Here is a 15,612-nt window from a genome sequence, read left to right on the forward strand (position 1 = left end):
ATTTCCTTTGTTACGTGACTAAATACATTGCTATATACGCGAACGTATACAATCACGGTCGTGATTTTAACTTCATTCATGCCGTAATTGTGATTTTTAATCTAGAGTGAATTTGCTCATTATCATCCTAAGATGAAGACATATCGATTGAATTAGTTCTTTTTTTAAATACGCCAACTGTCTATTGGCCGACTGTGCTAACTCGCGTCTAGGTCGCGCCCTGATTGGTCCGTGTTTTTCGTTAATAACTCCTAAACAAAGCCGCGGATAACATTTTTGCAAAGGAAAATGTTGCTTCAAATGATCTCAGGAACCTCCCATTTCCGGCTGTTGAAGAAATTTTGGGACACCCTGTATATATAGGATGTATTCTGGCTGGAGTGGCACGGCCAATGCCCGGGCGTGATGTGTGAGCCACTGTGAGCCACTGATAATCAGTGGCGTGAGCACTCTCATACTCATATATACTCTCTGTCCATAGTATATATATATATCAGTAATGTATACTCTAAATAAATATACTCTATATAACCTATTTAACTAATTCCGCATAATATGTAAATACATACATAACTGTACATATATAAATAAATTACGTATAAAATAAATGTTAATCAAAGTGATAAAGCGTAGCTAAGAAATATTTGAAACTGGAAATCTAATGAAATTTATTTTATTATGACTTGCCTATTAACACAGAATAAATTTGAATGCCGGTAAGTTATTATTTAGGAAATGTAATGTGCTTTAATATATATGCAAGAAACAATTTATTAACTTTCAATTTTATATATATAATAAAAAAATATGAAAAGACTAAAGAATTGATTGTTACTATCTAAAATATGATAAAACGTTACATTACATATTTAGGGTCAGCTCAGTATTCCAGAAGAACAATCGGTCGTATGGAAAAAAACATATGTTCGACAATTGTCCTGAAACTTGTTGGAATTCTGATGCGGTAACAAAATATTTCTTAAAAATACATCTTTAAATAAATACAATGTTTAAATTATATACTAAAACGCTAAATTTGTTTTAACACATTATCTACCGGTGATTATTCCATAATTGTTGAAATTATTGAATCCTTCAATAGCAACAGCAACTTTAACCACAAATCTACAACTCACTCTCTATAACAAAATCCAATAATTTCCTTCGGGGTTATTGTGTAAAAGAAGATTTTTAAGTTTCCATTTTGTACAGCACAATTATTCAAAAACCTAAATATCTACCGGTAGATAAAATGTTAAGATACATTGTTTTAAAATAAACAATATATTCATAAATTATTGATAATGTAAAACTGAGGTATTATTTTAGGGAACTCCACAGTGGATTGTTGTTGACTTTGAACAAGAATGTAACCTAAGTTATTTTGAAATTGAATTTCAAGGTGGATTTGTTGGTAAAGATTGTCATATAGAAATTGGTAATGAAGAAACCGAGTGCCTTGAATCATTTTTTCCAGAAGATAAAAATACATTGCAAAGATTTAAGTTAAAAGAAACAAAAAGAGCAAAAACCTTCAAATTTTTATTCAATGAAAGTTCAGATTTATTTGGTAGAATAATAATATATAGATTAGCTTTATATTCATAGCTATATTTTTGTTCATAAAATAAATACATCTAAATATTGTATATTTTCTTTTACATGTATCGCTTATTAACCCTTTCGCTACAGTGGACGAGATATCTCGGTTCCGCGATATCGAAGAAACGTTATCTCGTCCATAGCATTATCGTTCCTTCAACATCGTGAAAACGAGATACAGTAACAGTTACGTCCAATATATATATATCTGAAATATATTATCTTTTAATTTTGTTTCAACGCGCATATCTCATAATTATATAAACAGGAAGATAAACATCTTGATAGACATTACAAGAAGTTTATTGTATGATACAAAGTGAATAGGTACATAATAAACCCAAAATGATCAAATGATGAATGTTCACTGTCAATTTACAAAAACAATCAGTTTAACAAAAATTTGGTAGTCTAACTTAAAATCTAAAAGAATTCTCTGAATTCTAAATTTAAATATGTACAATAAACTTACATAATATACTATGTTATTAAACATCAGAATCATTGTTACTTCGCATTAATTGACAGAGATTGCAGGCCCCAATTGTCGCATTAGTTTATAACATTCTTGAAGTCTCTTTCTATCGCCTACTCTTTCAAGAGTTTTTGCAGCTTCTGCAAGCATACCTGCACGTTCTCCAGGTGAAGCTAATAATAATGTAGGCAAATGGCGGCATGCTAAACATAAAGCGACTGCGTGCTCCCTTTCACCACTATATTGTTCTTGTGACCGATCTTTGCCGCAAATAATTGAAGAACGAGAATTTCTGTGATGCAAGCTGCGGTCTAACAGTACTTGAGTTTTCACTGGTGTTGCTCCTGCCATTATGCGTACTGTAGCTTCGTAAAGGAATACACGTGCCAACGTTGACTAAAATATATATAATTAATAAGTATAACAGATTAAGGCCTAAATATACAGTGTCCTACGAACTCTGGCCACTTGAATATCTTGGTTATTTCAAACAATACGAGAAAATATTATTTACAGAAGCTGTAGAGTTTAAGAAACTACATATGTAATATGGTATAAATGGTATTCTTGCAGGTAGAGGCGTACAGAAGATATAGAGGTCACCTTTATTTTTTTAAATATATGTATCTAATTTTTTATGCTCGATTTCGATAGATTGGCGTATTCTCAGTATAAAAGTACTAAATTGTATTTGTCCTAAAACTTACCGTTGCTGAGATATTTGACTGTTTTCACTCTATTACTTTCATTATGGAACGTATTCGAGGATATACTCCTTAAGTCAAATGTAAATCGAATACGTTCCATAATTAAAGTAATAGAATGAAAACAGTCAAACATCACAGCAACGGTAAGTTTTAGGATAAATACACTTTAGTACTTTTATATTCATAATACACCAATCTATCGAATCGAGCATAAGAAATTGGACATTCCATTTAAAAGAACAAAGCTGACCTCTATATCTTCTGTACACCTCCACTTGGAAAAATACCATTTATGCCATATTATGTAGTTTCTTAAACCCTACAACTTCTGAACGTAACGTTTTCTCGTATTATTTGAAATAACCAAGATATTCAAGTGGACAGAGTTCGTGGGACACACTGTATATTCCTTCATAGTATTTGAACCACTTCGTACTTACTGGAATGTGTTGACACAATTGCCTCAAACAGGCTAAATCACGCTGGAAGTTTCCCAAAGAAATGTTTATACTCGGCCTTTCCGAGTCATTATCCAATTCTTGCCAAAGCATAGTTCGCATTTCAAGTAACCAGTCGCAAATCCATAATTGTGTGAGCTGAAAAATTTCAAGATGTTTATAAAAAATCATTAGGGAACATCAAGCATATGCACAAATTTGATTAAAGCTATCTACGCGTGGTGCAGAGACTTGCCACAGGAATTGCACTGTAGAAGTATTGCATAGTTATATTTCATGCAATGCAACTACAATGCACACTTGTAACAAGAAAGCAGATGTACAGGTATTAGCAGTATCTCTACTAAATAATTTTCAGATCTTCAATTAAATAGTACGTATAAAGCAGTGTGTAACTTTATCAAACATTTATATACATATTATTCATATACATTGAGACATAATAAATATAGAAAAACTAAATATCTCACCAAAACATTTTGCGACGACTGTTGTTTGCAATTATAATAAACCAAGCATTGTTCAAGTAATATTCCTGCTTGATCAATCAGACGCATAGAAGCCGATTTAGTTGTAGCTTTCGCTGCTTGCAAAGCATTCAGTACAATATACGGCAATGGACTGACACTGTTGTTATTATTGCAAAGTTGATAATTTTTTTCATAGGGAAATTTACTCTCAACGATACTCCAAGCTTGCGAGTCGTCCTCTCTTAATCTCCAACATGCCGCTACGTAGATAACTGCTCCCCACCATAATCCAATTTCATCCTCACAATCTAAAATAAAAGATTAACAATCGTCATTTCACAAATTAATATTCAATAAAAATAACTTCTAACTTCCAAGGTGATATCTACAAAATAAGATTGTTCTTATCCCTTGTGTAGCCAACCGGTAATCATTTACTGCATTTCTTTCAACATGTTCCTCTAAAAATATTACAAAATTTTTCTGTATGTCTATTCTTCGCTCACTAATATATTAATTTATAGTCTTCAAGCAGTAGACTCGTTTCCAAGATTGCAAAGGTGCAACAATGGGGTTTCCAGTAGTCAAAAGCGATAGGTACAAGATCAATCTAGGCCGTGATCGCCCTCAAAAGTCCTATTTTGTACAAAAAAGCTTTATCTTCTAAATTATTTATTACATTAACATATACCGGGTAATTCACGAGAAACAGGCCACCTAACTAGTAGCTATGCTAGGCTTGAAGATAGAAGAAAAAGTTTACAGAGAAAAGTTGTACTGTTAAAGGAGGCAAATATGGTGATATGGTAATATATGGTGAAAAACGAATCTACCCCTTTAAGATAAGAATTTGTACAAATATGTTGAATATATACAAAAGGTTTTAAATAATCTATACATTTTGGTTGGCTGCAAAAGGGTTATTACAAGACAAAAATCTAGCTTAAAATAAAAATTACTTAATTAAATTTGATTTTATATTAACTTACGCGTAACGGTAACTTTATCTGTACATAAGAAACCAGCATCAACACCAGCAGAAGCCATGATGCTTTGTCCATACTCCAGAATGGAAGATAAATGAGCATCTCCAGCTGTACCAGTTAAAATACGTAAACAATGACCAATTAAATAATCTCTGTATGCGCGCGATGCATACGATAGAGGATCAGCTTTGCTGCTTTGAGATGTAAATTCATTATCTGGTTGATCTCCATACTGCCATTTCTGAAGTATCAAAAATTTCGCTCCCTCATCACTCATAATCCATTTTAACTTTGGTGGAATTGTGCATGACGATAATAATATACGTGCTTTGCCCAAATAATATTTGTGGATGAACGGAAAGAGCGATTGTTTGAAATAAAGTGCAGCGTTAATATATATTTCAGCTAACAACGATTTTGGCATTGTTTCGCCAGCAGCTTCAGCATAATTTACTGCGGACAGAGAAAGATACAACGTCCCACTCTTTGATCCTTCGGTCAAACGTAAACACAACATATGTTGGTAGATAATCGCTATTTCCATGGCAGACATTTCCGCTTGTTGCCGAGTGGTTTTCTCCGAAAACCATTTGTGAGTATATAAAATCCATTTTCCAATCCATAATTTATGGAGAAGCTGTCTGATGATTTGCCAAGTAGTGGCAAGCCAAGCCTCTGTACGTGATGCTGGATATGGACGACCAAAATATTGTAAGCATTGATGTAAATCACGACACGCTTGACTGCATTCGTTTTTAGATATATTAAATTCCGCTTGACGTCTCCATCGGTGAAGTTCAAGAAACACTTTACTATCGGGTGGTAATATTGGATCACCGTAAAGTAATAATCTACAAACCCCACCGATTAAAAGTATAATATTTGTTAACCATAAAAACACATTACTCCATAGTGGATTTTCAAAATCGGATTGATCTGTAAAATAAATAATATTGTTTCTTAATTATATGTATATTCCTACTATATTGTACGTACAATGATGTAGCGATGCTGCTCTACCTTGATAGTTGAGAATTGTACGGCCATCCACTTTAGTATCCACGTAATCGGATTTGAATCTTCCAACGTTATTGAAAACAAAACCCAGAGGGTTGAATATTAAAAATAGGAATATAAATCCACAAAGCGTAAGCCTAGTGTGGTCTCTTATTCCTGTATTTGTCAAAATAGGTGTTGAATGCATGTTTTGTAATACATCCGGATCATCTTTTATGGATGATGGAGATGGTGGAGATAATGGTGCTGGCGCAGGAGACAAAGACGGTTCGCTCGAATCTGATCTCGGCGGTGTCAACTCCCCGCATACCAATAAATCGCGCAGATTTTGCTTCTGTGCAGTCATTTTTAGAGTCATATTTTCTGCTTTCAGTTTTGCATTAGAATTCTGGAGAAATCTGAAATTTTCATCTTTGTGTAGTATGTCTTCTTCGTATGCAATCTAATACATGCAGTGGGTATAAAAAGTATTTGTAAACCCTTTAGAAGCGAGTAACTTTTTTGAGATTGCTATTAGGATCAGATGACTTGATAGTTTGTTAAATGTTAGAAATAAACAATTAGAAGTAGATCATATTTTCTAAAAATTGCTATTGGTCGCGATTACAAAGAGAAAAGTAATGGTCATGATTAGACAGCGGATTTTATGCATTTATGCTAAAAATTACTAGGTGTAATTTAAAACAGTACAAATATTCGAAAAATTTAGAGATGCGGTTATATTATTTTCAATCTATTAAACATATTTAGAAACAAAATAAATTTCTATTTCACTCCAGTTTGTTGCAATCTGGCTGATAAATTTTTATTTTGCATAAAGATCCACTGTCTAGTCATGATTTTTAACTATTTTATCTGTGCCTTTAATGAAAATTTTCAAACACCTCAAATAAGCTCAAGCTGTATGGTCCAATATCAAGAAAGTTATTCGTTTTCGTTTATACATCCTTCGATGTATGAATACTTTTTACAAACACTGTACATGGAGAATTAAATATAATTTAATATACCTTATATAGTCTATAGTCTTTCTTAAGATGGCTGACTTATTTAATTTAGCATCCTCTCCGACAATAATATTTTTTAATTCTATAATTTTATCATTGATCGATGTTCTGTAACGTCGTTCGATAGCATTGTGAGCACTACGTTTTACTTCCTTTACCCGAGGTACGGTCACATGTGTGCTTGTATTCAAACGGTTAATCTGTACTTTATCGGTGTCAAGTACAACAGGGATACCTAGTTGAAAATTTAAACATTTTTAAATGGTTTTAAGTGTTACCTTCAAATCGTATAATTAATTACTAATTATTCTCACCAGTAGTGAGAACAGTTCCGTTAGCAGTATTTACTAAAGTATGTATTTGATGTGGTACTGATGTTGAAGTAACAGCTTGCGCTCCTCTGGAGTAGACAACTGAATCTGATTTGATAATTTTTGCTGGAAGAAGCAACTGCCTCTGTTGTGTAACCGGCGCTATTGTTACAACAGGTGATTGAACACTGAAGTTTACATTTTGTGGAATAGCATATTGCGAATTAAATACTGTAGGTGCTGGTGTAACAGATATTCTTTGCGGTCTACTTTGTACAGATGGTATGTCTTGTATTGGTTGCTGTTGTTGCAGCTGCTGCTGCTGCAGTTTTTGTTGCTGTGGCAGCTGTTGTTGAGTTACACATGGAATTTGCTGTGTATTCTCCGCTACTGGAGATGTTAACATAACATTTCCATTTGTCAAAGATTTAATGATATTTGGATCTTTGAAATCCTGAAATTCTTTGAATTCTTTAAATTCCTCCTGAGTATTAAAATTTAAGAAATCCAATCCTTCTATATCCATGCTCAAGGGCTCGTCCAGTTGCGATAACAATGCATCATCACTGAACAAATTTCCATTTTTCAATAGTTCGCTTTCACAATTTGTAATGAGATCTGAAATTCAAATATGAAATAGATATTAACAGTATAGATATGTGTAGTAATAAAGATTTATTTTTAAATATTTATTCGATTTCCATTGTATAAAATGTTTTGTAACAATTTTGAAAACATTGTTATTGTTAGACTGTACATGTAAAATATTAATTCGTACATAATTTTAAAAAATGTCGAAACTGTTCATTGAATAAATAAGATTATCGTGGTTTGTACTTATAATCATTTAAACGAATTTATTCATAATATGTAAGGAATGATTCTGAAAATACTTTTCCAGATTTCATGTCTTCAAAACTTGTAAGTGTATATTTATAAAATCATAGGAAATTGAACTGTTAATAAACTAAACTATGAAAAAGATATGAAAGAAGTGAAATTTGGAAATGTCATGTGTTTCAAATGAAATTATAAAGTATAATTTCATAAATACTACACGAGACTTACCATCGATACCAGCTACTTCGTTTAAATTAAAGCTGTCATTTGACTGAAAATTCGAAAAATCGTTGTCTTGTGTTGAAGACCATCCCTCAGGTTCTGCCATTATGGCATACTATATATTAGATATTTATTTTCATTAAATAAACACCTTTATTAAAACAACAGAACTCGTTGATATGTCAAACGTAATAACTAACAAATTATGAACGGTCACCCTACCTTCGCCACAACCAATCAGAAAGTTTCTAAAGATCGGATGATATTACGTCAGTATGTGTTACTAAGTTTACAAAATTTATTACAAACTATAGACGCGTTTTTATCAAAACAAGTCACTGTCGATTGTCGATGTCGACAGTATTCAAATTTTCATGAAATGTAACATGGAAATATAATTTGCATAATAAAAGATATTCAATTATTCATTTATGTTTGAAAGTGTCTTCATGAATAAATATTACAGAAAAGATTTCATTGGAGATCAAGAGTTGCATTCTGAAATGCATCGAATGTAAGAAGATAAATATATATATATACATATATATGTATATGGGATATTATAATTTTGTTTTCATTCAGTTATAGTGAGTTATAGTTATATTATGACCAAATCATGACCAAATACTGCCAAATACATATGTAAATATAAAATATGTATAAATCGTGTGTGTGATCATGTGCATGTGTAATGCATTTCTTGAAAACTGGCGCACGCGCTTTCCTGCTCTCTTCTCTCAGTCTATATACATGAGTTGACCTTTTAGTAGTTACTATTTTATGGTCGAAAGAAAAGTTGTTTTAGTTGATTTTTAGAGGTTATTCAAATGTCAATGTTGATAAGTAGAGATGTTTCCAATACTTCGTAGTTCAAATAGAACAAAAATATTATCCATTTGTAATTTTCATGCTGCAGTGAGTCACTTATTTCTTTTTATATATATACATTAATGATTAACAAGTATCGAAATGATAATTGTTATTGTTTCTTATAATCCTTAAATTGTATATTACGTACCATATTATAAGACTAAAGTATAAAATCTATATAATTTTTTGTCCATATTACATAACATGTACATATATATACATTTTTTGTATAATGTACATACAACATTATGAATAATGACATTTTCAGAATATATATAAGTGACCTAAATTTATAAAATATGCTTTGGAAATTTTCTATAATAACTTCGAAAATATCTTCGAAATTTCGCGTGTACACGTCGTCTACTAAACTTATTCTTCTAACTTATCAAAAAACTCAAGTCAGTTGGTCTAATTTTATAAAGTTATCCTGTTTTCAAGATGAATATTAGTGGATGTCACAGCATATATGGTGAGTCAGTAAAAATTACCACCTGAAATAAATCATTATTTATTGACTTTATCAAGAAATATTGGAAATAAAATTTATTGTTTCCGAGAGGGCTCATTAGAAAGCACAGTTTAATTTTTTGAGGCCGTATGTTTTCTAAGGTATCAAGGTGACCTTGAGTTTACAAATGACACTGTATATCTTTTTTGTTGCTACACATTATAGTCCTTAAAAATACAAATTCAACAACCTATAATAATGTACAATTGACTTTGAACCTTAACGCAAAACACTGAAAATAAGCAATGCAGTTACATTATTCTCCACACCTTTTTGTTTCGTTATGCATTTGTATTTTTAAGGACTACAATGTAGCAACAAAAGAAATATACAGTGTCATTTGACAAATTCAAGGTCACCTTGATATATCAGAAAATATAAGGCCTTAAAAAATTGAACTGTGTTCTTCTAATAAGCTCTCTTCGATATAATAAACTCCATTAAAAACATTTTTGATAAAGTCAATAACTAATGAGTGATTTCAGGAAGTAATTTTTACTGACTGACCCTGTACAATTCATATACATACATGTATAACACATCCCATAAATAGTTAATGTATCCTACATTTTAAAACAATAAAGTACTTACATATTATATATGAAATAAAATTTTTTCTTTCCCATATAGAGTATACAATGCGTAAAAGAAAAAACATTTTCTGAAAAATTAGAAGATGGTCCCAAGTTAGGGGACTTCATCGATGGAGCTTTCAAAGAGTACGATGGCAAATTAAAATTAGAAAAAGGGGATAGTTCTCGCTTAAGGCTACCGCCTTGGCTGAAAACAGAAATACCAATGGGTTCAAGTTACAATAGGATAAAGTCACAATTAAGGCAATTAAAATTAAGTACAGTGTGTGAAGAGGCACGATGTCCTAACATAGGAGAATGTTGGGGAGGTGACAAACATGGTACCGCCACTGCTACTATTATGGTTTGTATACAATCATTTTCATATATTTTGTTACTTCATACATTCCTTATTTTGACTTGTAATTAAACTGTTAACTGTCGATAAGTATATAATGAATCTATATATGATATAATTATTTCGTTATTTGCCATTTGAAGTATTTCTTACTTTGTTATTAGGTAATTTTATAATGTATAATTTTATTTTTAATGAGATTCACTCATTTATTGGATTGCAATGACGTTCAAAAATTAATTCATGATTCAAATTAACATTATGGATATGTAATAGTGGACAACAATTTACTATAGTTAATGGGAGATACATGTACTCGTGGTTGTCGTTTCTGTTCTGTAAAAACATCTCGCACACCATTGCCATTAGATCCAGAAGAACCAGTGAATACAGCAACTGCGATAACAGAATGGGGTTTGGATTATGTTGTACTCACCTCTGTCGACAGAGATGGTTAGTTATTATTGTTCACAATTCTCATGAGAATATAAATCGTATCCATAAAAATGGCAGTAACTTGAAATTTTATATTTTATAGATTTAGATGATGGTGGAGCAAATCATATTGCAGAAACAGTGAAAGAACTTAAAAAGAGGTACACAATCTAATTTTTTCTTATACATATTGTTTAGGAGGTAACAAATATTTACAATTAATTTTATACATTCTTCTAGGAGCAGTATTTTAGTGGAATGTTTGGTACCAGATTTTAGAGGAAATGAAAATTGTATTACAACAATTGTTCATTCTAATCTTGATGTTTTCGCTCATAACATCGAAACTGTTGAACGTTTAACTCCATTCGTTCGAGATAGACGAGCTCAGTACAGGTATCTCTAATTAATAATTCTAAACAAATACAGTGTGTTCCGTCTAACGCGACGCACAATTTTTCATCTACTTGCAGGCATCTGACAAAAAATATTTACAACAAGAGTTGCAGGGTATGGAGTGTACAATAGATATCAGTAAAAAAATTTCTTGTTTCGAAAACAGTTTATTTCGACAATTCGTCTCGACGCGACGTTCTCTAAATATTGTAAAACAAAGAAATATGTGTTTTTATTTGTAAAACCCAAAGTGAAAAACAAACTTTTTCGAAATTCTTTTTACCGATATCTATTGCGCACTCCATACCCTGCAACTCTTGTCGTAAACTTCTTTGTCAGACGTCAGACGGCTGCAAATGGTTGAAAAATCGTGCGTTGCGTTACACGGAACACCCTGTATATGATTTTCAACAAAATTTGTACAAACTAATATTTATGTATTACACAGACAGTCACTACACGTGTTGAAAACGGCGAAAGAGCTAAATCAAAGATTAATTACAAAATCATCGATAATGTTGGGATTAGGTGAAACTGATGAAGAAATTGAACAAACCATGAAAGACTTAAGAGATGTTGGTGTAGGTGCATTAACTCTTGGGCAATACATGCAACCCACGAAAAGACATTTAAAAGTTATCGAGTATGTCACACCAGAGAAGTTTAAAAAATGGGAAAATGTAGGGAATGAAATGGGATTCTTGTATACTGCAAGTGGTCCATTAGTACGATCATCTTACAGAGCTGGAGAATTTTTCTTAACAAACATTTTAAAGAAACAGAGAGACAAAAAAACTGAACAGCAATGAAGGTACTATTATGTTGCAATTAGTTATAAGTAGACTGTGGATGTTCATGCAATTTTCAATTTTTGTAGGCAAATTTTAAGGAAGTGGGATCATGTGAAATGTCATTTTCAGTGGTAGTAGCCTTTGTAGATCTGAAATAAATAAAAATCGGACTAAATTCTGTGGAATTTTATTTTCTAGCATTTTTTGACAGATTTTTTTTAAAGATCCGCAGTCTAGTTATAAGCATAGATTTCTATTTGTGAATACTTACTGTAATGTAAATTGTAAATTTTGTTAAAATGTAAAAAAATGTGTACAAACAGTTGTACTATGTAGAAAACTAAGTGTTTAATGTTGTAAGGATCGTTTAACCAAATTGTCATGACCCAGTAATAATTTCTATTGTATTAAAAGTGATAGTGACAATAGTAAAGATACAAATTTTAAACACAAAATGCGTATTCTTTTTCCATGTATACATAAAATATATTACAGTATTTTTAATCTGTCTCCATTGCAACTGCAACTTGAGGATCTCGTGGACCTTCGTCGGATGGTGGTGGTTGCGGAGGTCTCGAATCTTGTTCTGTATCAGGTTCGGTAGGTCTTCCGCGTTTATCATCTTCAATTTGAGATAAGTAAGCAGAGGTTATTTCTTCATCGAACACTGTAAAATCTGTATTCTTTCCTACTACAGCAATAGAAACGTTCTGAAAAAAAATTGATCATGTTATTACTTAAAAGTTTTCAAAAATATAAAACTACTTTATATAAGTACGTGTAACAAAATTGAATAATTTTACCTTAACTGATAAATCAACTTCATTAGGTAGTGTATCTCTTAAAGCACGAAGACCATGCTTTACAAGTTCATCGAGATTGCATGACATGAATTCGTTCAGATGCTTCTCTAAATACGTTCGAGCACTTTGAGAACGTGCTCCGATAGCCATTGCTTTACAGTCAAAGAAATTTGATGAAGGACAAGTTTGGTAAATATGAGGTCCTTGATCCTGGAAACATTAACAACATTGTGCCATTTATTATTTCTTCAATTTCTATTGGATGCAATTGTTCGAATTTAATGCAAATTAAGCACTTTTGCTTTGCATTATGAAATAGAATACATTCGATGCTATCACTAGAGGTTTACAAGAACCTGAAAATGTCGGGAAATATATCGGAATTCCTGAGAATTTTCGTAAACTCGAATGTGCTCCGGAATCCTGATATATTTGAGACATTTTCGGCATCTTGCACACCTCTATCACTCTGCATTTATATTTATTTTTTGTTAGCAAACCAAATGTCAGATGTTGCGAAGAATTATAAACCTTTAATAAAAGGAAGATAATATATAGGGTGCATTGAAATAACATATACAAACAGGCACAGCATAATCCTTCATAAAAAAAGATTAGATCGGAAGAGGTAAGGAATTTTCTTAATGAAATATGTTAAACTGGCTAATTGTTGGATTGTAAAAACCATAAACATATTGAAAATGGAGAAATTAAGTTTAAACGCTTTAGCTAGTATTCAGGCATCTATGATTAGACAAACATAATTTTGCATACAACAATGACACTAACATTGTCAACTATTCTATAATTGGTATAGTAAAATATAGTTGTCAAAATATCTTGTTTGTGCTTTCTTGAATCTAATAACTAGACAGCGGATTTTATGCATTTATGGCAAAAATAAATAGGTGCAATTTAAAACAGTAAAAACATTAGAGGAATTTAAAAAAACTGTTGTATTATTTTAATTAATGTTATATTGCCACTAACGAAAAACTAATGAATAGAATAGATATATTTTGAATAACTTACATCATATCCAGCTATTAGTAAACCAACACCATATGGTCTTCTATCGTATCTTTGAGTACAAGTTTGTAATTTATTTCCTAGCGACGCCATTAAACGACTTACTGGTAATACATCGTCATGAGAATATTTGTAATTTAAGCATTCGGTTCGCATGTATCGACTGCATATATATGAAAATAAATTAATAATCTTAATACGGTTAGAGTTTATGAACAACATAAACCCTCGGACAGCACAGAGGTAACTTGAATGTACAACAGAGTTATAAAGTTGTACCGTTAAAGGAGGCAAGTATGGTGATATAAAAATATAATTTGCATCATTCGGCAGCATGTAGCATTGGTGCATGCTAGCCTGTTGCTGAACTCACGCACACAGCTATAGCTCTCTTACATGCGTAAATATTGTCAGGTTCCACTGGCCGAGAGTTAAATATATTAATGTAAAATACATTGAAATTAAACTTGGAAGGCGTGTGTTATATACCTTAGCATTCTAGCGTCGGCGGTTAAACCTGAAATAGATATTCCCATGTGCTTGTCTATAGGAATAATTTTCTTCTGATGCGCTGATAGTTCAGAAGAAGCTCGTTTTAACGCAATAAGAACAGTATGCGTCTTATTTTTAAGTCCGACAGTGGCTGATCCTAGTTTCACAGCCTCCATCGCATATTCTACTTGATGTAAACGTCCCTGTGGACTCCATACCGTTACGTCGCTATCGTACTGGTTACGGAACTGAAAATTTATTATAAATATTTTATATTACAATAATGATTATAACCCAACATTAATATCACAAACTATTTTGATATAATAAGTTCACGACTTAATGAAATAGATACTAAATGTACAACAATATGAGAAGTATATATGTCTATTATTTTATAAATTTTAATAAAAAATTCCGAAATTGCAACTTTAAACAGATCTTGAATGGTACACATTTGGCTTTGCAAATACTATGATGCTTATGAAAGTTACTTTTTATTAAATAGTTTGCATTATATAGAATTATATAGATCGATTAATCTATAACAAAATATATAAAACAAATACCATTATTTAATAATGTACGGCTAACAAACAATAAAAAGCTGCAAAATAACTTTACACCTTACGATGAATTTTCAGAAAACAACTGTCATGCACCGGGATAAATGATTGTGCAAGTAATAGATGGGAAACTCTGCGATAGTGAAGCGTAATCTCGGCGACTGCAATTTTAAACTATAGGCACGGACTAGATATAAGGATAGACCTATCATCCAATGTATTTTTGCGCATTATTGTAGGGTCACGTAACCCCATTACTATTTTCCAATTTTCATTTCGCCTACATATATCAATATATATATTGACATATTTGCATGCAAATGAAGCGATCTATATCACACAGAACACAGACTTATTTATTTATTTGTGGCAGGAAGATTCACTCACTCTCTGTCTCTCTCTCTTTCTCTCTCTCTCTCTCTCTCTCTCCATATATTATTACGTATAGTATTCCAAGATTATTTCATCTATATTCCAGATGACGGATGTGGGCAAAGTGCTATATACATATAGTCTGTTATTGGACATCTTATTGGACAAATTGTATACTATTAATTATTATTATTACAGCATAAATTCAGGCAAATCATTAAATGAAATAAATTTATTTTATTTAGTATTATTTTTTAATATTTTCTTGTTAAAAATATATATTAAATAAAGGGTCTACAAAGTTCAACTTTTTGAAACTCGA

General features: G+C 31.6%; 4 protein-coding genes across 5 annotated transcripts; 2 read left to right on the forward strand and 2 right to left on the reverse strand.

Moving 5' to 3' along the window:
- The first annotated feature begins 422 nt into the window (after nt 1-422).
- LOC143217779 (nuclear receptor 2C2-associated protein) lies at nt 423-3,381 on the forward strand. The gene is made up of 3 exons (XM_076442350.1): nt 423-716; nt 874-964; nt 1,330-3,381. The coding sequence occupies exons 1-3, from the start codon at nt 679-681 to the stop codon at nt 1,606-1,608; spliced, it is 408 nt and encodes a 135-aa protein (XP_076298465.1). The 5' UTR covers nt 423-678; the 3' UTR covers nt 1,609-3,381.
- LOC143217768 (sterol regulatory element-binding protein 1-like) lies at nt 1,890-8,344 on the reverse strand. The gene is made up of 8 exons (XM_076442330.1): nt 8,102-8,344; nt 7,037-7,651; nt 6,726-6,957; nt 5,719-6,113; nt 4,702-5,634; nt 3,713-4,020; nt 3,225-3,380; nt 1,890-2,473 (listed from the first exon to the last, which is right to left on the reverse strand). The coding sequence occupies exons 1-8, from the start codon at nt 8,199-8,201 to the stop codon at nt 2,120-2,122; spliced, it is 3,093 nt and encodes a 1,030-aa protein (XP_076298445.1). The 5' UTR covers nt 8,202-8,344; the 3' UTR covers nt 1,890-2,119.
- Nucleotides 8,345-8,850: 506 nt separating this feature from the next.
- Las (lipoyl synthase, mitochondrial) lies at nt 8,851-12,116 on the forward strand. Of its 2 annotated transcripts, none has more exons than XM_076442762.1 (6): nt 8,851-9,010; nt 10,107-10,412; nt 10,703-10,859; nt 10,945-11,002; nt 11,082-11,237; nt 11,686-12,116. In XM_076442762.1, exons 1-6 carry the CDS (start codon nt 8,945-8,947, stop codon nt 12,044-12,046), a joined length of 1,104 nt encoding a protein of 367 aa, XP_076298877.1. In that variant the 5' UTR covers nt 8,851-8,944; the 3' UTR covers nt 12,047-12,116. The 2 variants fall into 2 exon arrangements, with proteins under 2 accessions (XP_076298877.1, XP_076298878.1); XM_076442763.1 differs by lacking the exon at nt 8,851-9,010 and adding an exon at nt 9,122-9,437.
- Nucleotides 12,117-12,199: 83 nt separating this feature from the next.
- Prosalpha6 (Proteasome alpha6 subunit) lies at nt 12,200-15,075 on the reverse strand. The gene is made up of 5 exons (XM_076442769.1): nt 14,922-15,075; nt 14,350-14,600; nt 13,864-14,023; nt 12,832-13,041; nt 12,200-12,738 (listed from the first exon to the last, which is right to left on the reverse strand). Exons 1-5 carry the CDS (start codon nt 14,922-14,924, stop codon nt 12,529-12,531), a joined length of 834 nt encoding a protein of 277 aa, XP_076298884.1. The 5' UTR covers nt 14,925-15,075; the 3' UTR covers nt 12,200-12,528.
- Between the last annotated feature and the right edge of the window lie 537 nt (nt 15,076-15,612).

This window comes from Lasioglossum baleicum, chromosome 18 (genome assembly GCF_051020765.1).
Source record: "Lasioglossum baleicum chromosome 18, iyLasBale1, whole genome shotgun sequence".
NCBI classification, from domain to species: Eukaryota; Metazoa; Arthropoda; class Insecta; order Hymenoptera; family Halictidae; genus Lasioglossum; species Lasioglossum baleicum.